This window comes from Cetorhinus maximus, chromosome 2 (assembly GCF_964194155.1).
Source record: "Cetorhinus maximus chromosome 2, sCetMax3.hap1.1, whole genome shotgun sequence".
Lineage (NCBI taxonomy): Eukaryota > Metazoa > Chordata > Chondrichthyes > Lamniformes > Cetorhinidae > Cetorhinus > Cetorhinus maximus.
Window position 1 is genome coordinate 224,128,562 of NC_135880.1, and position 18,195 is coordinate 224,146,756.

The 18,195-nt window shown below is 43.7% G+C and overlaps 1 protein-coding gene across 4 annotated transcripts in view; it reads right to left on the minus strand.

Annotated features, from left to right (window-relative positions):
- LOC144671341 (uncharacterized) overlaps positions 1 to 18,195 on the minus strand; it is a 318,999-nt gene that overhangs the window by 208,452 nt on the left and 92,352 nt on the right. For 2 of the 4 annotated variants that reach the window (XR_013573914.1, XR_013573913.1), the window contains exon 1: positions 8,995 to 9,991. Coding sequence is in view for 2 of the 4 variants with exons in the window: in XM_078533183.1 (XP_078389309.1) it covers positions 4,235 to 4,332; positions 11,598 to 11,695 (196 nt within the window). In the remaining 2 variants the exon portion in view is untranslated. Of the gene's footprint in view, positions 1 to 4,216; positions 4,333 to 8,994; positions 9,992 to 11,597; positions 11,696 to 18,195 lie in introns of those variants that run through there. The other 2 variants (XM_078533183.1, XM_078533193.1) reach the window with 2 other exon arrangements.

Consider the following 18,195-nt stretch of genomic DNA (forward strand, 5'->3'; position numbering starts at 1 on the left):
CCAACCCCCCAATCAATTCTGGAAGGCAAAATCAGAAGAAGTCTTGTTCAAATAGCTATCTTTTCATTCACCTTCTTCATTCTTGATCATTTCTTGATCTTTTTCATTCATGTGAAAGGGCAGATAGAGACTCAATTTAACACCTCATTTGAAAGGCAGGACCTCCAACAGTGCAGCATTCCCTCAGTACTGGACCGGTGTGTCAGCTTGGATTATGAGCTCAGGTCTCTGGAGTGGGGTTTGAGCACATGACCTTTTGCCTCAGAGACAAGAGCACTGCCAACTGAGCCTCAGTTCTGTGGACCTGTCTCCAATTTCAAGGAAGGTCCAGGTGTCACTATTGACCACCACACCATCGCAACCTCCAGAGAAATCTAATGGGCAAAAGTATCACAGAAACACAGTAAAGTCTGACTCCGTGTTGGAACAGAAACTGATTGAGTATGGGATCTAAATACATTAAAACACTCCACTCCTTTTATGGTTTTGTTTTGTTTTTATAAGGTTATAACAGGTGGGCAGTGTGCTGTTTAGAAATGGAGCTATAAAGTGAAGGTCTGTGTTATACAGCTGTCCCATTTTCCTGTGTAACCTGTTCATTAACAGAGGCAGCAGGCTGTTAACTGGATCACAGCATCTTGTAATTTCACACTGGATTCACTTGGACTACAATGGGGGATGGGTGTCTCCTCCAAATTACCCTCCTCCCAGTTTACAAAAAGGTACTTCATACGTCAGCTCCAAAACTAGACAGGGGGCACAATTAGAAAAGAAAGAACTTGCATTTATCTAGCGCCTTCACAACCTTAGGACATCCCAAAGCTCTATACAGCCAATGAAGTACTATTTGAAATGTAGTCACTGTTGTGATGTAGGAAACACAGAAGCCAGTTTTCACACAGCAAGCTCCCACAAACAAGCAATGTAAATGACCAGATAATCTGTATTTGTGCTGTTGATTAAGAGATAAATATTGGTCAGGACACAGTGGGGGAATCTCCTGCTCTTCTTTGAATTAGTGCCATTGAATCTTTTACATCCACCCGAGAGGGAAGATGGGGCCTCAGGTGAATGTCCCATCTGAAAGACAGCGCCTCCGACAATGCAGCACTCCCTTAGTACCGCACTGGTGGGTCAGTCCTAATTTTGGTGCTCAACATTAGGGTTGCCAATGAGAATGTCCTGGAATCTCCAAGAATTGAAGATTAATCTCCAGTGAGAGAAACCAAAGGAGAACAATCATGAGGAAATGAAATGAAATGGTGTCTTTCTCTCATTTTCTTTCAACACTTTCATTTGTCAGCCATAAAAATATTGGACATGGAAAAATCAGCAGTTTGATTGGTGTCTGTTAGGTTTCCAATTGGCCATGGGAAGACAGTAATTGAGTGCTGCAATTCCAGAAGAGGTGTTAAACCAAGGCCATGTCTTCCCTCTCAGGTGAATGGAAGAAATCCCGCGGCAACATTTTGTAGAAGAGTAGAGGAGCTATCCCCGATGTCCTGGCCAACATTTATCCTTTAACTAATATTGCTAAATACAGATTATCTGGTCATTCATCACATTGCTGCTTGTGGGGCTTTGCTGTGTACAAATTGGCTTCAATGCAACAGTGACTACACTTCAAAAGAACTGGCTGGAAAGCACATTGGGGCATCCAGGGGATGTGAAAGATGCTATACAAGTGTAATGAAAATACATGTGAAAATTCAGAAAATGATGCTCCCACATTGTAGGCTATGAGCTACAGAAGTGAGAAGTTCAATTTTAAAATACAGACATTTAGCAACTGTTTAAACTTTTAAAATTCCCAGCCCACCTAATGCATATACGGCAAGGAGGGGCAGCTTTGGAATATCCCTTAACGCTGCCTAGTAACAGCTCAGGTCTATGTGAGAAACCATGCCCCATATCAGACAAAACAACACGCGTCAATGCAACACAATGTGCGGTCAAGAATGCAGACAGGTAGCATAAAGCCCAGGTCCCACCAACACAACCTTTAGTCGTGCTATCCGACATTGATTTCCCTTATGTCCCTCTTCATCTCTGCTCTTCCCGAGATTGAGAATTCAATGGGAGTGAAGAATGGTCATGAGTCATTTTGCATACCAGAACCGTACACTTTCAAACTATCTGGAGCAGGTAAGATTCATGTATCTAACATTTGGAGAAGAACTGGATTTCACATGCACTGCTGATAATGACAGCTTTTAATAAATATTACCAATTATGCATGTCAAAATGAACATTGTAGCAAGAACTGTGATGAGTAGACATTTGGCTTTTCATCTCAGAGACCCGGGTTCAAATCCAACAGCAACTTGCATTTATATCACCCTTAACAAAGTAAAATATCTCAATGCGATTCATAAAAGTGTAATGAAACAAAATTTGACTCTGAGTCACATAAGGAGATATTGGGACAGGTGACCAAAACCTTGGTCAAAGAAGTAGATTTTAAGCAGCATCTTAAAGGAGGGAAGAGAGAGAGGTAAAAACAAAAAGCTAAAAGCTACTGCGGATGTTGGAAATCCAAAACAAAAACAGAATTACCTGGAAAAACTCAGCAGGTCTGGCAGCATCGGCGGAGAAGAAATCAGTTAACGTTTCGAGCCTTCATGGCCCTTCGGCAGAACTGAAGCATAGTTAGAAGAAGGGAGAGGGTTAGAAGGTTTAGGGAGGGAATTACAGAGCTGAAGGCACGGAAACCAATATTAAAATCAGAGATGCAAAAGCAGTCTGAAATGGGATGAATTGGTCCTCTGTCTGCTGATTGTAAAGATCATATTGAGACGGTCAGTTCCTAATGGGCATTACCTGTTGCTATCTCAGCGTAAGATGCAATGCAGCAACTCACCAAGGCTCCTTCAATAGAACCTTCCAAACCCACAACCTCTATCATCTAGAAGGACAAGGGCAGCAGACACACGGGAACACCCATCACAAGTTCCCCTCCAAGTCACACATCATCCTGACATAGAAATATATCACCGTTCCTTCACTGTCGTTGGGTCACAAACTGCAACTCCCTCCCTAACAGCTCTGTGGGTGTACCTACGCCACATGGACTGCAGTGGTTCCAGAAGTCAGCTCACTACCACCTTCTCAAGGGCAGTTAATTGCCAACCTTGTCAGCAATGCCCATGTTCCACGAACAAATACAACAAACAACTGACATAAAAATGTCCTATTTTATTGGGAGAACATTAATTGGAGGGTGGGCGGGGAGTGGAAAAGTCTCGCTGGTACAAAGAGCTATTTTGAGGGAGGCAATGAGGCATGTTGTCGAGCCAGAGGTTTGAGGAAGCAGTCTCTGCTCCTGACTGTGCTACACCTGATCTGGGAATGTTCCATTTTGGCACTGTCTACCTTTCCCCAGGGCTATCAATCCTCACCTCACTGAAAATAAATACCACTTAAAAACATTTTGAGGAATAAATATCAGGTGTAGGGTCACAGATGGAATAGAAAATGCACTGGGTGACACACGCCTGCATCCAGTTTTTGGTCCGTGCTGAGTTAGTGGATCCCAGAGCAGCCATTGGCATTCTGTTGTTCACTTTATAGAAGGATACAGTACACAGAAGGAAGACATTTGGCTCATTGTGTCTGTGCCAGCACTTTGATGGACCTATTTCATTAGTCCTACTCCCCTGCTCTTTCCCCATTGCCCTGCAAATTGTTCCCCTTCAAGTATTTATCAAACTCCTTTTCAAAAGTTGTTATTGGAATCTGCTTCCATCACTCTTTTAGCCAGTCCATTCCAGGTCATGACAACTTGAAGAATAAAAAAACTTCCCCACCTCTAGCTCTTTTGCGAATTATCTTGTCACTTGGTGCCCTAGCCTGTGGAAAGAAGGGTGGAGGGAAATGAGCCAAATCTCCTCATGCTGATTGCTGTCTCATGAACCCACTTGTGGAAATCAGATGAAAGAAAGAAGCTGTATTTGTGTAGAGAACTGAGGAAGCCCCAAAATACAGCCAATGGATTACTTTGGAAGTGCTGTCACATGGTAATATTGGAAACACAGCAACTATTTTGGACACAGCAGGCTCCCACAAATAGCAATAAGATAACTGACTAGAATGCTGATTCTAGAGGTTCTGGGGAGAGGTCCCTTGCTGTTCTTCCAAAAGTGCCATGGGATCCTTTACGTTCACCCGAGAGGGCAGACTGCCTCAGTTTAGTGTTTCGTCCAAAGGACAGCACCTCTGACAGTGCAGCACTTCCTCAGTTCTCCACTGGGAGCGTCAGCCTGGATTTTGTGTTTAAGTCTCTGGATTGGGGCTGGAATCCACAAACTTCTGATTTAGAGGCGAGAGTATAACCTTATAGAAACACAATGAGTGAGTATCAGTGTTGTGTGAGGCAGAGAGATTCCAACTGTCACAAATAAAACAAATGAACCCCAGTAGTACTGAGAGTGGAGGCAGTGGAGGGAGGGAAGCAGAGAGAGGAATGGTTTCAAAACAGATCTTAACTGGGATTTAAATCACTCAACAACAGAACTGAGGCTGGGGAGAGAGTACTCCAGGAATAAATGGTTGATATAAAAAGAGGAGAGCTCAAAGCATTGGGGCGACAGCAGGGACAGAGTAATCATTGAGAGTGAGAGGCTGTGTGATTAAGCTAAGGGGAAGCTGTGGTCACAGGGGGATCAGCAGGCAGCTATTTACTATTTGACAGCAATTCAGCAGACAGAAATAGAATTTAAGCTTGGAGTGATGTCCTCTACCTTCCCCTAAAGATACTGAACGGCTAAAACGAACAATGGAAAATTACCGTTGATTCTGCATTGACTGAGAATCCGAGATTTTACTCGGGTCTTCTGTTTTATTTATAATGAATTAAGATTATTGCTGTACTGCAGCTACCCTATCCAATCCACCAGCTGAAACTGAGTCTGTATGAAGCTCAGGTATACTGGCCAGCTTCAGTCCCATGTTGTGGTATTGAAAGGGGCAGGAACAATCAAACTGCCAAGGTTTCCACTCCTGATCATTATGCCATCCTTCTACTCATTCCCTCATCCTCCCCAGATGTATATGTGAAGATGGTTCAGCCATGGTTGCGTTATCATCTGTGGTTGAATAGAAAGAACGCATTTCTATAGCACCTGTCGTGAACTCGGGACATCCCAAGGTGCTTTAGCCACTGAAACGCTCTTGAAGTGTAATCACGGTTGTAATGTAGGAAATGCAGCAACCAATTTACGCACAGCAACGTGATAATGGCCAGATAATCGGTTTTAGCCATGTTGGTTGTGGGATAAATATTGGGGAACTCCCCTGATCTTCTTCAAAATAATGGTATGGGGTCTTTTACATTCACTTGAGGGGGCAGACAGGTCTCACCTGAAAGACGACACCTCTGACATTGCAGCACTCCCTCAGTAATGGCACAGGAAGAAGTGTCAGCCTAGATTTTGTGCTCGAGTCTCTGGAGTGAGACTTGAACCCAGAACCTTCTGTTTCAGAAATGAGAGTGCTGCCCACTAAGCCACAGCTAATGAAGAGGCCTGGTAAAAGGCTAAAGCTGGAAAATGAATAGAGGCCTCAACACACTGTAGCTGGAGGATCAGGTCCACTGGGAGAAATTGTGCTGGGAGGGAACAGGAGGATGTCAAGTGAGGCCTCCAACATTCAATAGCATAGTCGTTAAAGTTGGATGGCCAGGCTTCCTGCTCCTGCCCCTGCTTGAAAGTGGAGAGTGGGGGGTGGGGGCGGGGGAGTGGAGGGGGGTGGGGGGGTGGGGGGGTGGAGGGTTTATGGGGACATCAGATAAAGTCAGGATTGGGCTTGGTTGTGACCATACCCAGTGATTCACTATCCTGCAGACATCAAGAAGACTCTTGCATGCAAGTATGGTCAACTGGTGAGGAAGCAGAGAGCTACCAATAGGTCCTCAATAAGATTCAGTGCCTTTAGGTCTGGAGGGTTGGAACCAAGGAATAACAGTTAACAGAAGCAACGATCCAATTTGAAGGTTCAAACAGCAAAAACCACTTTTGTGTAACTGTCACAGTTTATGATGCCACCCAAACCCCTCAATTAGATTTTAGTCTATGATTCACCATTGGGTATCTGTTATTCTATGTATAAATCAACCTAACACCTTGCTTAGATTCCAGCCTATAACTCATTCCTGGGTACCTGTAATTCTGTATACAAACCCTCTGAGCCCCTCGATTAGGTTACAGCCTGTAATTCACTCCTAAGTATCTGTTATTCTACATGTTAAACCATCTGAACCCCTCAAATAGACTCGTGCCATTTTTATGTTTTGTGTCTCCTGGATGTCTTCAAGACGATCAGTTTTTTTTTGAAGCACATTCTCTGTTGTTATATTGGAAAATACACCAACAAGGTTCCACGGAGAGCAACGAGATGAAATACCAAAGAATCTGTAATATTTGGTGTTGGTTGAGAATATAAAGGCACTGGGAGAATTTGCTTATTTTCTTCAAATAATATCATGGGAATCTTTAAAAATCATTAGATTTTCTTCAAATAATGCCAAGGAACTTTTGCATTCACTTGAGAGGGTAAACAGGCCTCATTTTAATTCTCATCCAAAAATAGCACCCCAACAGTGAAACGCTCCCTCTGTACTGCAGATTATATAAAGACAGACTTGCATATCCATTACACTTTGACAACCTCCGGAAGTCCTAAAGCTTTTACAGCTAACGAGGCAGTTTTGAAGTGTAGTCACTATTGCAATTTGGGAATCATGGCAGCCAATTTGCACACAGCAGGATCCCACAAACAGCAATGTAATCATGGCCAGCTCATCTGTTTTTAGTGATGTTGATTGAGGGACAAATACTGGTCGGGATACCGGGGCGATCTCCCGCTTCTCTTTGAAATAGTGCCTTGGGATCTTTTATATCCACCTGCTCAAGCCTCTGGGCTTCATTGGCTGTAAAGTGCTTTGGGATATCCTGAGGTTGTGGCAGATACTGTACAAATGCATGTCTTTCTTTCTATCATAGGACTACATAGTGTTGATCGTGTTGCTGGAATATACAATGGCTCCTCTGCTGCATGGACTTAGCTAGCTGTCCACGGGGAGATGAAACAAGTGGCCTGTTCACAGATGGCTGGCTGAAATGCATCTGCGATGTTGGAACAATGTTTTGGGTGTGCTTATCCCCGTGGTAGCCTGGTTATTCCCATCTCATGACACCCTGCAACATAGCAAGATCAAGAGCACGCTTCTCAAGGAATTACCAGCACAAACCCACATTCTCTGTGACCTTGAGTGACAACGCCAATACATGGCTCCAACCCTGCTTTCACTAATACGTTTATGCCAGGACTGGATTATATTCAGGCTTAAGGTGTATAAGAAGCGAATACTTAATTCATGAATAAATAACAGTCAAATTAACCACAACCTTGACAATACAATTATCAGAAAACCATACAACCGGAAATCATCAATGTTACACTGCAAGCATTAGGAAAATAAGAACTGAGGAATTCTAACATTTATTGATATTATGCAAAATGCAACTATAATAATCCCACAAAGGAAGAAGCTTTACAATCAATTTGAAAAGACAAAGGGAAACAGTTTTACACTTTGATTTTTTTCAGCTTTCAACTCACTAAAAATTTTCAAAGTAAAAACTGGATTCTGCAGACAGATGTCTCATATCAGTTTTCACAAAACATCCCTTTTCTCTTGCATGCATACTGATATACACACACACACACACGCACACACACACACTCGTGCAAACAAGCACACACAGTTGCACATAGAGACATTCTCACACACTCAGTTTGGAAAAAAAAGACCTGCAGACTCATTGTTAAGTCTCACGGTTATGGAAGGGAGATGGAGAAGCAGAGAAAAGGATAAAAGAGAAGGAACGAGGGAACGTATAATGGACAGTTAACAGGAGTGAGAGAGAGGATTGGAGAGAGAGGGTAAGGAACTTGGGAGAGGGAAAGTGAGAAGGAGGCAAATCAGGAGACAAGGGGTTAAAAATCCAGCGTGCATAGTCAAAAATATCAGCAATTATTGAAATGTGCATTGATTTATTCAATATTATTCACTACCAGTTTTTTTAATAGTGTATATTTGATTCTCCAGAGCTGTAATCTTCAATGTTCACTCTATATTTGGTGAAGGTATAGGTGCAATTCTATTGCAACATTATTTTTTTCCTCTGACTGAGTTAATCATAAAAAATACAGGAAATTTCAAATCAGAGAAGGTTTCTTGTAGATTTGATATAAAATCCCCAAGCTGCTAAATTTCCAGCAAAGACACATTGTTATCTTTTAATAACGTTACACAAAGGGCTTTTAGGGGTTGACCCCTAGTCTCGCCTGGCTGAACGCACAAAGCCAGCTATTCAGACACCTTCAGCTAAAGAGCTCCAAGCAGGTTGCAGAAACCTTAAAAGGGGGCAAGGATTCAAAAGAGGCAGGGGAAGTGTAAAGACTTTTTCTCGAAGCGTGTGAGTGTGTGCATGTGTGCGTAGGTGAATGTGGGTTGGATTTGAGTGAGAGTCAGGTTAGTGTGAGTGTGAGTGAATGGGAGTGAATGGGAGTACGGGAGAGTGCGTTTGTGTGAGTGTATGAGAATAGGCATGTGTGCACGTGTGAATGAATGTGAGTGTATGAGAATGTGTGAGAGTGTCAGGTGAGTGTACAAGTGAGTGTTTGTGTGAGGCTCTCTCACACTGAGCAAAGATAAGAACCTGCACAGCACTGTGCAGCACACTCTGCAAATACTTGAGCTTTACCAGCTTTCAAGCACGCAGCTTATTTTCAAAAATATATATAGGATTATGTTGACTGCCTTACAGATTCTTCCACATTGATGTGATTAATAATATCGCACAAATATACCAGAACATGCACTCAGAAACAACAGACGCTCTCAGTTCAAGAAATAATCATTTCATTCTTGCCTTTAAAATAGTCTCAGTGAAATACTAAGAAGCATGGTCTATTCCCAGCCAGTGTACTGACCTATTAGATCCTCGATTCCACAGGTTGCTCTGCTTTTTAGTAAACTTTCCCTCTTTCCATTCTCTCTTCCCAAAGAGATTTTTTTTTTTTGGTGCTTAGTTCTGTGTTGCTGCAAACAATGTGCTTCCTCGGTTAAAGTTTAGTCAGAAAAGTCTACAGTTTGCCTATTTATCTGCTCAGAGGGGGCACTATCAGTCAGGTGTTTCTCTCGCAAAGTAAAATCCACTCTATATAATCTTCCAGTGAGTCCAGACTTCAAGGCTTTGACTGGCATCTGGGAGAGCAAATGGAGCATGCTCAGACCTACGAGCTGGGCTCGAGCACTTTAAGTGAACATTACTTCCTCCCAATGGTAGCTCCTTCTGCAAGTCCACACCCCCTTGAAGCCAGGAATGTGCAAAGTCCAGACAACACACTAGCCAGACAAGCTTCTCTCCACCCTCCCGCCACCCCCTTCACTGCCCCGCTCACCCCCATCCCCCCTCCGAAGATCAATAAGCCTGGAACCACAGCTTGTGACCCGTGGGTCAGGTTGCCAAATAGGAGAGGCAGGGTAGGTTTTCAGTGGAGAGCCTCTGACCCCTATTCACACAGCTCCACTCCAGTTACAAAGTCACTGAGCTTCCCTAGCACAATACTCCAGTGACACCAGTTCCACATATGAATTTCAGTGAGAAAGGTGGCAGACATGTCCAAAAAAACTCTGAAATAATTATTCATGTTAGGTATTAAAATCCATTTTTATGACCTCACCCACCAGCAACCCCCCCCCACCCCCCCCCACCCCAGCCAAGTACATTAAAAATCCAATGCAGAAAACACAGAGTAACACAGAGCACATGCATGTGTGTTACACACAGGCTGGACTGTGCTACACACAGGGGAATGCAGAGACCGGGCTAAGTGATTCAAATACCATAAAGTGAACATTGCTTTGTGTCTCAATATTACCTGAAAGTTGCAAGGTGTTAAGCTGTTGCAGCATTTTCCACCCAATGGTAATCTGTGTATATACACAGGTTGAATTTTTAAAATGGGTTAGTTTAATCTACAGTTATTTTACTCTCAAAGAAGATAACCTTCCCCGGCAAGCTCCCTTCAAAAAAATTACATGACATGATCTAAAATGCTTATTGACCATTTGAATTAAATGTTAAAAATATTAAGGCTGAAATTTGTCTTACAGGGGGGAACCGCAGACCCCGTGTACATTACAGGGAATCGCAGACCCCGTGTACATTACAGGGAACTGCAGACCCCGTGTGCATTACAGGGAACCGCAGACCCCGTGTACATTACAGGGAATCGCAGACCCCGTGTGCATTACAGGGAACCGCAGACCCCGTGTACATTACAGGGAACCGCAGACCCCGTGTACATTACAGGGAATCGCAGACCCTGTGTACATTACAGGGAATCGCAGACCCCGTGTACATTACAGGGAACTGCAGACCCCGTGTGCATTACAGGGAATCGCAGACCCCGTGTACATTACAGGGAACTGCAGACCCCGTGTACATTACAGGGAATCGCAGACCCCATGTACATTACAGGGAACCGCAGACCCCGTGTACATTACAGGAAACCGCAGACCCCCGTGTACATTACAGGAAACCGCAGATCTGAGGAGAATTTTTCTGGTTATAAGGTGTGAACTATTTGCTGAAATAAATGATCTAAACTGAGTTGAAGAATGAGAGACTGGGAGTGTGGGGAGGGGACGAAATTGATAATTCTATGATGTGTATGCGGTTTTAAAAGTGCTCATGTGGACATGCCCTGGCACTCATGAACCAAACTCCCAGCTATGGGCGTATAACTCCACTGCCTTGTGGATACCTCAGGAAAGTTAAAAGCTAAGTGAGTAAACCTTGACAAAAAGTCTGGAGTGGAGCCCAAAGACAGACTGATGTCTAAATATGCAACTCCTGCAACCAGGCTGGTGCCTAACATGGTGTTTTGCATTCCTTTGCACTCAACCGGGAAGGTCAAGAGGGTGGCCCTGATGTTTGGGCAGCCCAGGGTCTCCATAAATTTCGCCCAGGTTTGTGCCCGAGAGAGGATACTCCAGTTTCACTGCAGGGATCATCGTGTCTTAATGGTCAGCTACCGCTCACCTCAAGTTGGGCATCCCAACTAGTGAGGTGCTGACCCACCACGGTTCACATGCGTCAAGATGTGCCAGGAGCTTACAGCCTCTGTTCAACTAGTGGACGGAATCCATCACACGAGGCAAACAAACAGAAAGAAGGAAGATACCAGCTCTTTGACTGGCAAGCTGAAACATCAGGACCATACGTGCACTGGTCTCGGCTCAGCTAACTGAGAAGAGGGCCCATAGAAAACAGAGGCCAGCAAATGTTGCACCTTCTCAGCCCCACTGTCTTCCTCTGCAGCAAAAGCAAATGCGGCAGACACTGCTATGCCAGAGTGGGGCTCCTGAGCCACACCAGGCGATATTTAGCACAGTTGACCACCACGGTACAAACCATTGTCTTATGGAGGTGGAAGGCTGCCACGATGAGCTCAGCGATAAACCCAGGAATTCCAAAGACTGCAATTAATAACAAAACACATCTTCTAATCCTCCGCACATTTCTTACCTTCACTGTAAATTTCTGTTTCGTTGCTTTCCATTGGTCCAAGCCTAATTTCCAGCTGCATTGGACTTGGCCTGTTGCTTAGCAACAGCTCTAGTTCCCTGTAACATACATAATCATTAGACACTTCAGCTAAATAAAAGTAAAAAATGAATGATAATACAAATTGGTAAAACATTACATTGGTGTGCAGGGGAATAAAAGATCTGTCATTTCAGCTTTTAATGGTTATCCAGATAGATCTACTTTCAAACCTCAGAGGTTGCCAACCCTCCAGGATTGCCCTGGAGTCTCCGGGAATCGAATCTCCAGGACACTGTCATGAGCAAAACCCAGGGACAAAAAAAATCATAAAGGCAATAAAACAATTGTGTGCTTTCTTTAAATTTTACTTCGACCACTTTTGTTTATTAGTTGCAAAAAAACATTGGTGATGGGGATATAGGCTGTTTGGCTGGAGAGGGTGGTGAATGGTGGGAGGCCGTGTGATGAAACCTTCAGGAATGCATCCAACCAGCGTTGGCAATCCTAATACAATGCCCCACGGGAGAGTTCATCTTTATTTCAGACAAAAAAAAAGCACTTTAAACGCACACTACGATCAGCACACAGACTTTCACTTTCCCCCTGTATTCCCGGTATCAGGTTTTTTTTTACGCATATGGTTAAGGCAGAAAGTGTCTACAGGCTATTTGACTCTGGGGGCATCGCACCCAAATTCAACCGCATTCTTGGTTGAGGGTCCCAGGCGAATAATCCAGCAGCAGTCATCAGAACGCCATCAGAAGCAGAATTAGCCCCTTTCTGACGCTATTGAGCTCATTAGGGGCTCCCATGTCACTTCTGGGAAGAGCTAACAGTCCAGAGATCAAACTTGGGAAAATTCCTGATCTTCACCTCTACATCAAGCAGTGGAGTTACCAAACAGAGTCACTGGGAAAGCACTCCATGTGAAAGACTCAATGGAAACCAATTAAACTGTTGGATGAAGCAGTTCATAGTGAAAATCATAGATAATCAGTTGGCAGATTTATCAGAGCCAATTCTCTTACTCTGCTGCAAATCAAGTCTGAAAGATTAGGAGGTGTTACTAATCCCACCTGAATGGTAATGTACCAAACAGCATTCAGATTTCCTACAATCATTATTCACAGGTCCAGGTGTAAACTGGATGAATGCATGGAGCACCCTTGTATTTATGGGGGTGGGAAATTGCACGTCGGTGAAAATTAAAGGGAGGGGGAATAATTAAAGGGGAGAGTGATATATCACACAAGCTCTGTTTTTTCTTAGACAACGCTCCAGTGCAGCACTTTGGGACATTTTGCCAGATTGAACTTGCTACTGTATATAAATACAGGTTGTTGTTGTTGACATAAAGGATAGTATAATGCACTCATAGAATGATACAACACAGATGGTGGCCATTTGGCTCATTGTACCTGTGCCAGCTCTTTGGTAGAGCTACCCTATTAATCCCATTCCCCTGCTCTTTCCACATAGCCGCTGTAAAAAATTTCCTTTCTAGTATTTATCTAATTCCCTTCTTAAAATTGCAATTGAATCTTCCACCACCCTTACAGGCAATGTATTCCACATCACAACTTGATGTAAAAAAAAAGCTCCTTCATGTCACCTCTGGTTGTTTTCCCAATTAATTTAAATCTGTGTCCTCTTGGTTACCGATCCCGTCATCCCTGGAAACAGGTTCTTCTCATTTACTCTGTCAAACTCCTTCATGATTTTAAACACCTCTATGAAATCTCCCCTTAACCCTTTCAACTGTAAGGAGAACAATGGCAGCTTCTGCACATAACTGAAGTCACACATCCCTGGCAACAGGCTAGTAAATCTCCTCTGCACCTTCCCAAGGCCTTGACATCCTTCCTAAAATGTGTTGCACCCCCAGGATTGAATATTCCAGCTGACCCCTAACCAGTGTTTTATAAAGGTTTAGCATCACCTCCCTGCTTTTGTTCACCATTCCTTTATTAATAAAGCCGTCATAAGGGGTAACACTATATATAGTAAACAATACATTGAAGGGAAAGATGGACAGAAGAAAATATCTTAATTGTCTGAATTTTAAAATTGAATTTTCCACATCTGTGCTTGATGAGGTTGGGCAGATATTTACATACATATATAAAATATATTTTATACATATATGTATATAATATAGACAAAAGAACTTGCATTTCTATAGCATCTTTCATAACCCAGGATGTCCTAAAGTGCTTTATAGTCAAATTCAGTACTTTTGAAGCATAGACACTGTTGTGATGTAGGTAGTTACTATGTGCACAGCAGGATTCCAGAAACAACAGCCCAGGGACAACATTTTGAAAGCCTTCAAAGGGCAATTTAGTCCATGAGCAACCTTTCCAAGTCTGAAGGACAGGAGGTGAAGAGGTAATTTCCTAAAATGATGGGAACGAAAGGCTTGAGGCCAAAGATGTCTGGTTCCATCGTTGGATTAGCTAATGCCGCAGTGGGTGATGGCAGCAGGTATCCATACAGCTTGTTCTCTGCTGACCTGGGCACTGGGGAAACAGCTTCCCACAGCTCCCCACCTTTATGCCACTATCAGCACCTTCTTTAATTTTTAACTCTACCATTAACACTTCCTTTGTCTTTTGTCCATGACGTATTTGTCAATCTCTCCTGAGTTCCCACCTACCCTTGACCTTCTATTTTGCTCCACCTGTTCCACCCCCTCTTAAACGGTATAAAATCCATCACATTTCTACTTCTCTTTAGCTCTGAAGAAGAGTCATTCAGACTCTAAACGTTAACTCCTTTTCTCTCTCCACAGGTGCTGCCAGACCTGCAGAGATTTTCCCGCATTTTCTGTTTTTATTTCAGATTTCCAGCATCTGCAATGTTTTGCTTTTAGCTCCCCAACGGCTATTGCCAGCTAGAAAATGAAAAGTAGTCAATAGTCATTGGAAGTGCGTATGCTCAAGTTCTGCCCCTGGGTTTCTTTTTGTTTGGGCAGTGTCATGTCAATCGTGATTTGCTGTGATTGGGGTCCTTCTGAAGAGCCAATCAAATTAAGAAGACGACCAGGCCAACAGGTTTACTGCCATTTCCTTCAGAGTTGGAACCAAAGGCAGGGCTGGTCAGATCTGCCCATCGATGCTGATCCAATAGGGCACCAAGGAGATTTATTATAAATCTTGAATTGCCATGCCATCCGCCCAGTGATCCTCCTCTTCTCTTCATCTCCTGGATTGGTTTCACTTGCCTGGGCGGAATTTTCCAGAATATTTTTTTCCCCCCATTTCCTTAAGGGATATTTTTGTCTTTTTGTTGCCTCTCCCAGGAGTGGACATAAGTGGAGGAGGAGGTTGAGGGGTGTCAGGGGGCGCAGGGATGGAGGAAGTGTTTAGTCACGAGGTTCCGGCCATCATGAGTGAGGGACAGGCTCGATGGACCAGCTGTTTTTTTCCTGCCCATGAACTTTGTATGTTTGCATATTCCCAGGTATCTCACATGGGAGAATTCCATGGAACGTCCATTAATGGCAGAAATGATGTCCTGGACAAAATTTTTAAAAGCAATTGGCAGGAAGTCTACTGAGCAACTGGGAGAAGAAAATCCACATGAAATAGTCAGAAATATCCTTAACCTGCAAATAGAATGGTCTTTTCAGTTCTTTATATGAGTTAGGATTATAATGGGGAAAAAAGAACAATGGTGTCAGAACAGTGTTTCATATTATTTAGATCTAATAAAGACCCACCATGGAGTTTACGCCTTTGGCCTATCAGTGATGGACAACAGGTCCAAGTGGAGCAAGGATCCTGGTGGATTTATCTGCTCTCTAACCTCGGCTCACTGAGACCCTTTGCAGCTTCCACACTGCCTCTCAGCTGTGATCAACTAACTTAGCACAAACTGGGATCAAACCTTGGTCTCTTGTGCATCCCACTCACCCTTAACGTTCCCGTACCAATAGCAGCTGTACCTTCAATCACTTGGGAGCCACGCTCTGGAATTCCCTCCACCTCTCTGCTTCCTTCCCCAACCCCTCCTCCAAGGCCCAACTTAAAATCCACTTTTCTCACCAAGTTTTTGGTCAGCCCGTCCCAAAATCTTCTCCTTTTGCCCTGCATATGTTTTTCTGATTACATCTTTTTGAAGCACCTTAGGATTGTTTGTCTATGTTAGAGGTGCCAAATAAATGTGAGTTGTTGTTGTTGTCTACTCTAAAATCATGACCTCTAGTCCCCTCCAACAATACCTGCAGTTCCTTTAAGTAATAACAATTCCATTCAACTATAAACTGGCAACACATCCAACAGTATTTTCCCAGCCTTCGGGCAGGAAAAGAGGAGTTGGGCTTGGAGAAAGAGTTGGAGGAGGGAAGAGGGACAAAGAGGAGGCTTTTGCAGTTGGGTAGAAAGTCAGATATAACAAGTCAATGGAGGTTTTAAGAACACAAGATGCAGGTCGTTGCAAACACATAAAGTTCATGGGCAGGAAAAGACCAGCTGGTCCATCGAGCCTGTCTCTCACTCATGATGGCCGGAACCTCGTGACTAAACACTTCCTCCATCCCTGCGCCCCCATCCCCTCAACCGCCTCTTCCCTCAGTTATGTCCACTCCTGGGAGAGGCAACAACAAGACAAAATTATCCCACAAAGGAAATAGGGGAAAAAATATTCTGGAAAATTCCTCCCAGGTGAGTGAAACCAGTCCAGGAGATGATGGGCAGAGAACGATCACTGAGCGGATGGCGTGATAATTCAAGATTCGTAATAGATCTCCCGGCCACCCTATTGGATCAGCGTCGAGGGGCAGATCTGACCAGCCCTGCCTTTGGTTCCAACTCTGAAGGAAAACCATGGCAGTGCGATGATCTGTTCAGGCAGATGAACGGAAGAACTCACGGTGGCTCAGAAGAACTGAAGTTACAACCTCTGAGAGAGACTGAAGGGGGAAAGTGGAGGCCACACCATGGCAGCACCTGTAGACAAGAGTAAGGATTTTTAAATCAAGGCCTACATGAAACTTGAGCAGCGAGCGTCTGTCGGTGAAATTTATTGGCTTGCAATAAAAAAAGCCCACACAATTGCAGACAACATAGAGTCTTTGTTGGGCTGATAATAACCTAAGTAAAGAAAGCTTCCCTGGGAAGGCAATGCATTAACAGCTTCAGTTGAGCGCACACCATCAACGTCTGATTTACGGTACTGTTCAAAAGGGGGGGGCGGGGGATGAGGTGTGAGGTGGGGTATGTGTGCAATGTGTGTTTGCCCCTACACTTGTGTGTATATACATGCGTACACAAGTTCATCTCCTGGGTAAACACATTCAGCACAGCAATGTTCTTTGTTTGCTTCAGTGTTTGACCACTTCACCATGGTCAAGAATATGTCTGAAATGTAAATCTCTCTGGAAATTTGAGTTAATTCAAAACTCACACCAAGTCCCATTCACCCATCGCCCACTGTGCTGACTGACCTACCTTGGACCCTGGTTTACCAACACCTTGATTATAACATTTTTATTCTTGAGTTCAAGGACTTATGGAAGAGCTCAGAACATGACCTAAAGAAGGCCAAAGCCCTGTTAGGTTGCCAACTCTGGCTCAACATGCTCCTCCAGGTTTCATTACAGGACCTCCTGCTTCCAAAGGGCCGACATAATCAAATGCTTTCCTTTTCATTTCCAATATTCCTGTAACTAATAAACAAAACGTTCCAAGAAAATGTTTACAACAACACAATTTTTTCTGATATGCCTATGATTTTTCTCACTGATTTTGCTCGCAGCATTATCCTAGAACTTTGTCTTCAATTCCTGGAGACTCCAGGGCAATCCTGGAGGGTTGGCAACTCTAAGTAGAAGAGGCCAGGGAATTTTTATTATTAAATGTCAGCTTTTGCAGGCAGCGCTGGGAGGGGTTGCAGACCAGCTAATCAGCGTGAATGGTTCCGCATGTACATGCGCTGGAGGCAGCTGAAGAGGAGAAATTCCTTAAAAGCATTCTCAACACCGCCCCCCCCCACCTCCCAAAGCTTTGATTTTAGATAAAACAGCCGTTTAAAATGTGCACAGGGTGAAAAGAGAGTCATTTTTATTTATACATTTATATAATTATTAATTCTTTTTTAACCAAACGATTTCGAATTGCCAATGCTAAACGTGAAATATTGAAACACAGATCTCCGAGGTCTCCCCAAATTGTGTTTTCTGAGGGGTATTCATGACCTCTCCTGACCTGTACAGGCACGAGAGAGAAACTACCATCAGTGTTAAGGATACTGGATCATGCAGCAATACGGCACAGCTCATTACCATCATTATCACCAACTTTCTCCCCTCCTCCCCTCTCATAAAGGCACTGACTGAAGCCGGAAAATAGCCGCAGCATCACTCTGCAAAATGGCTACCCTCCATTACGGAATCCAGAAAGCCATCACGAGCAGCAGGCTATTCCACTGTATTGGGCATCACAGATGACCACAATGCTGACCTCACCTGATGTACACACACGCGTGCAAATTTTTAAGCAAAAGTCACTGGACAGCATTCAGGAAAACTGAAAAAAGAGACAAAACCTGACTGGATTTTGCCTCTCCATATTTTAGA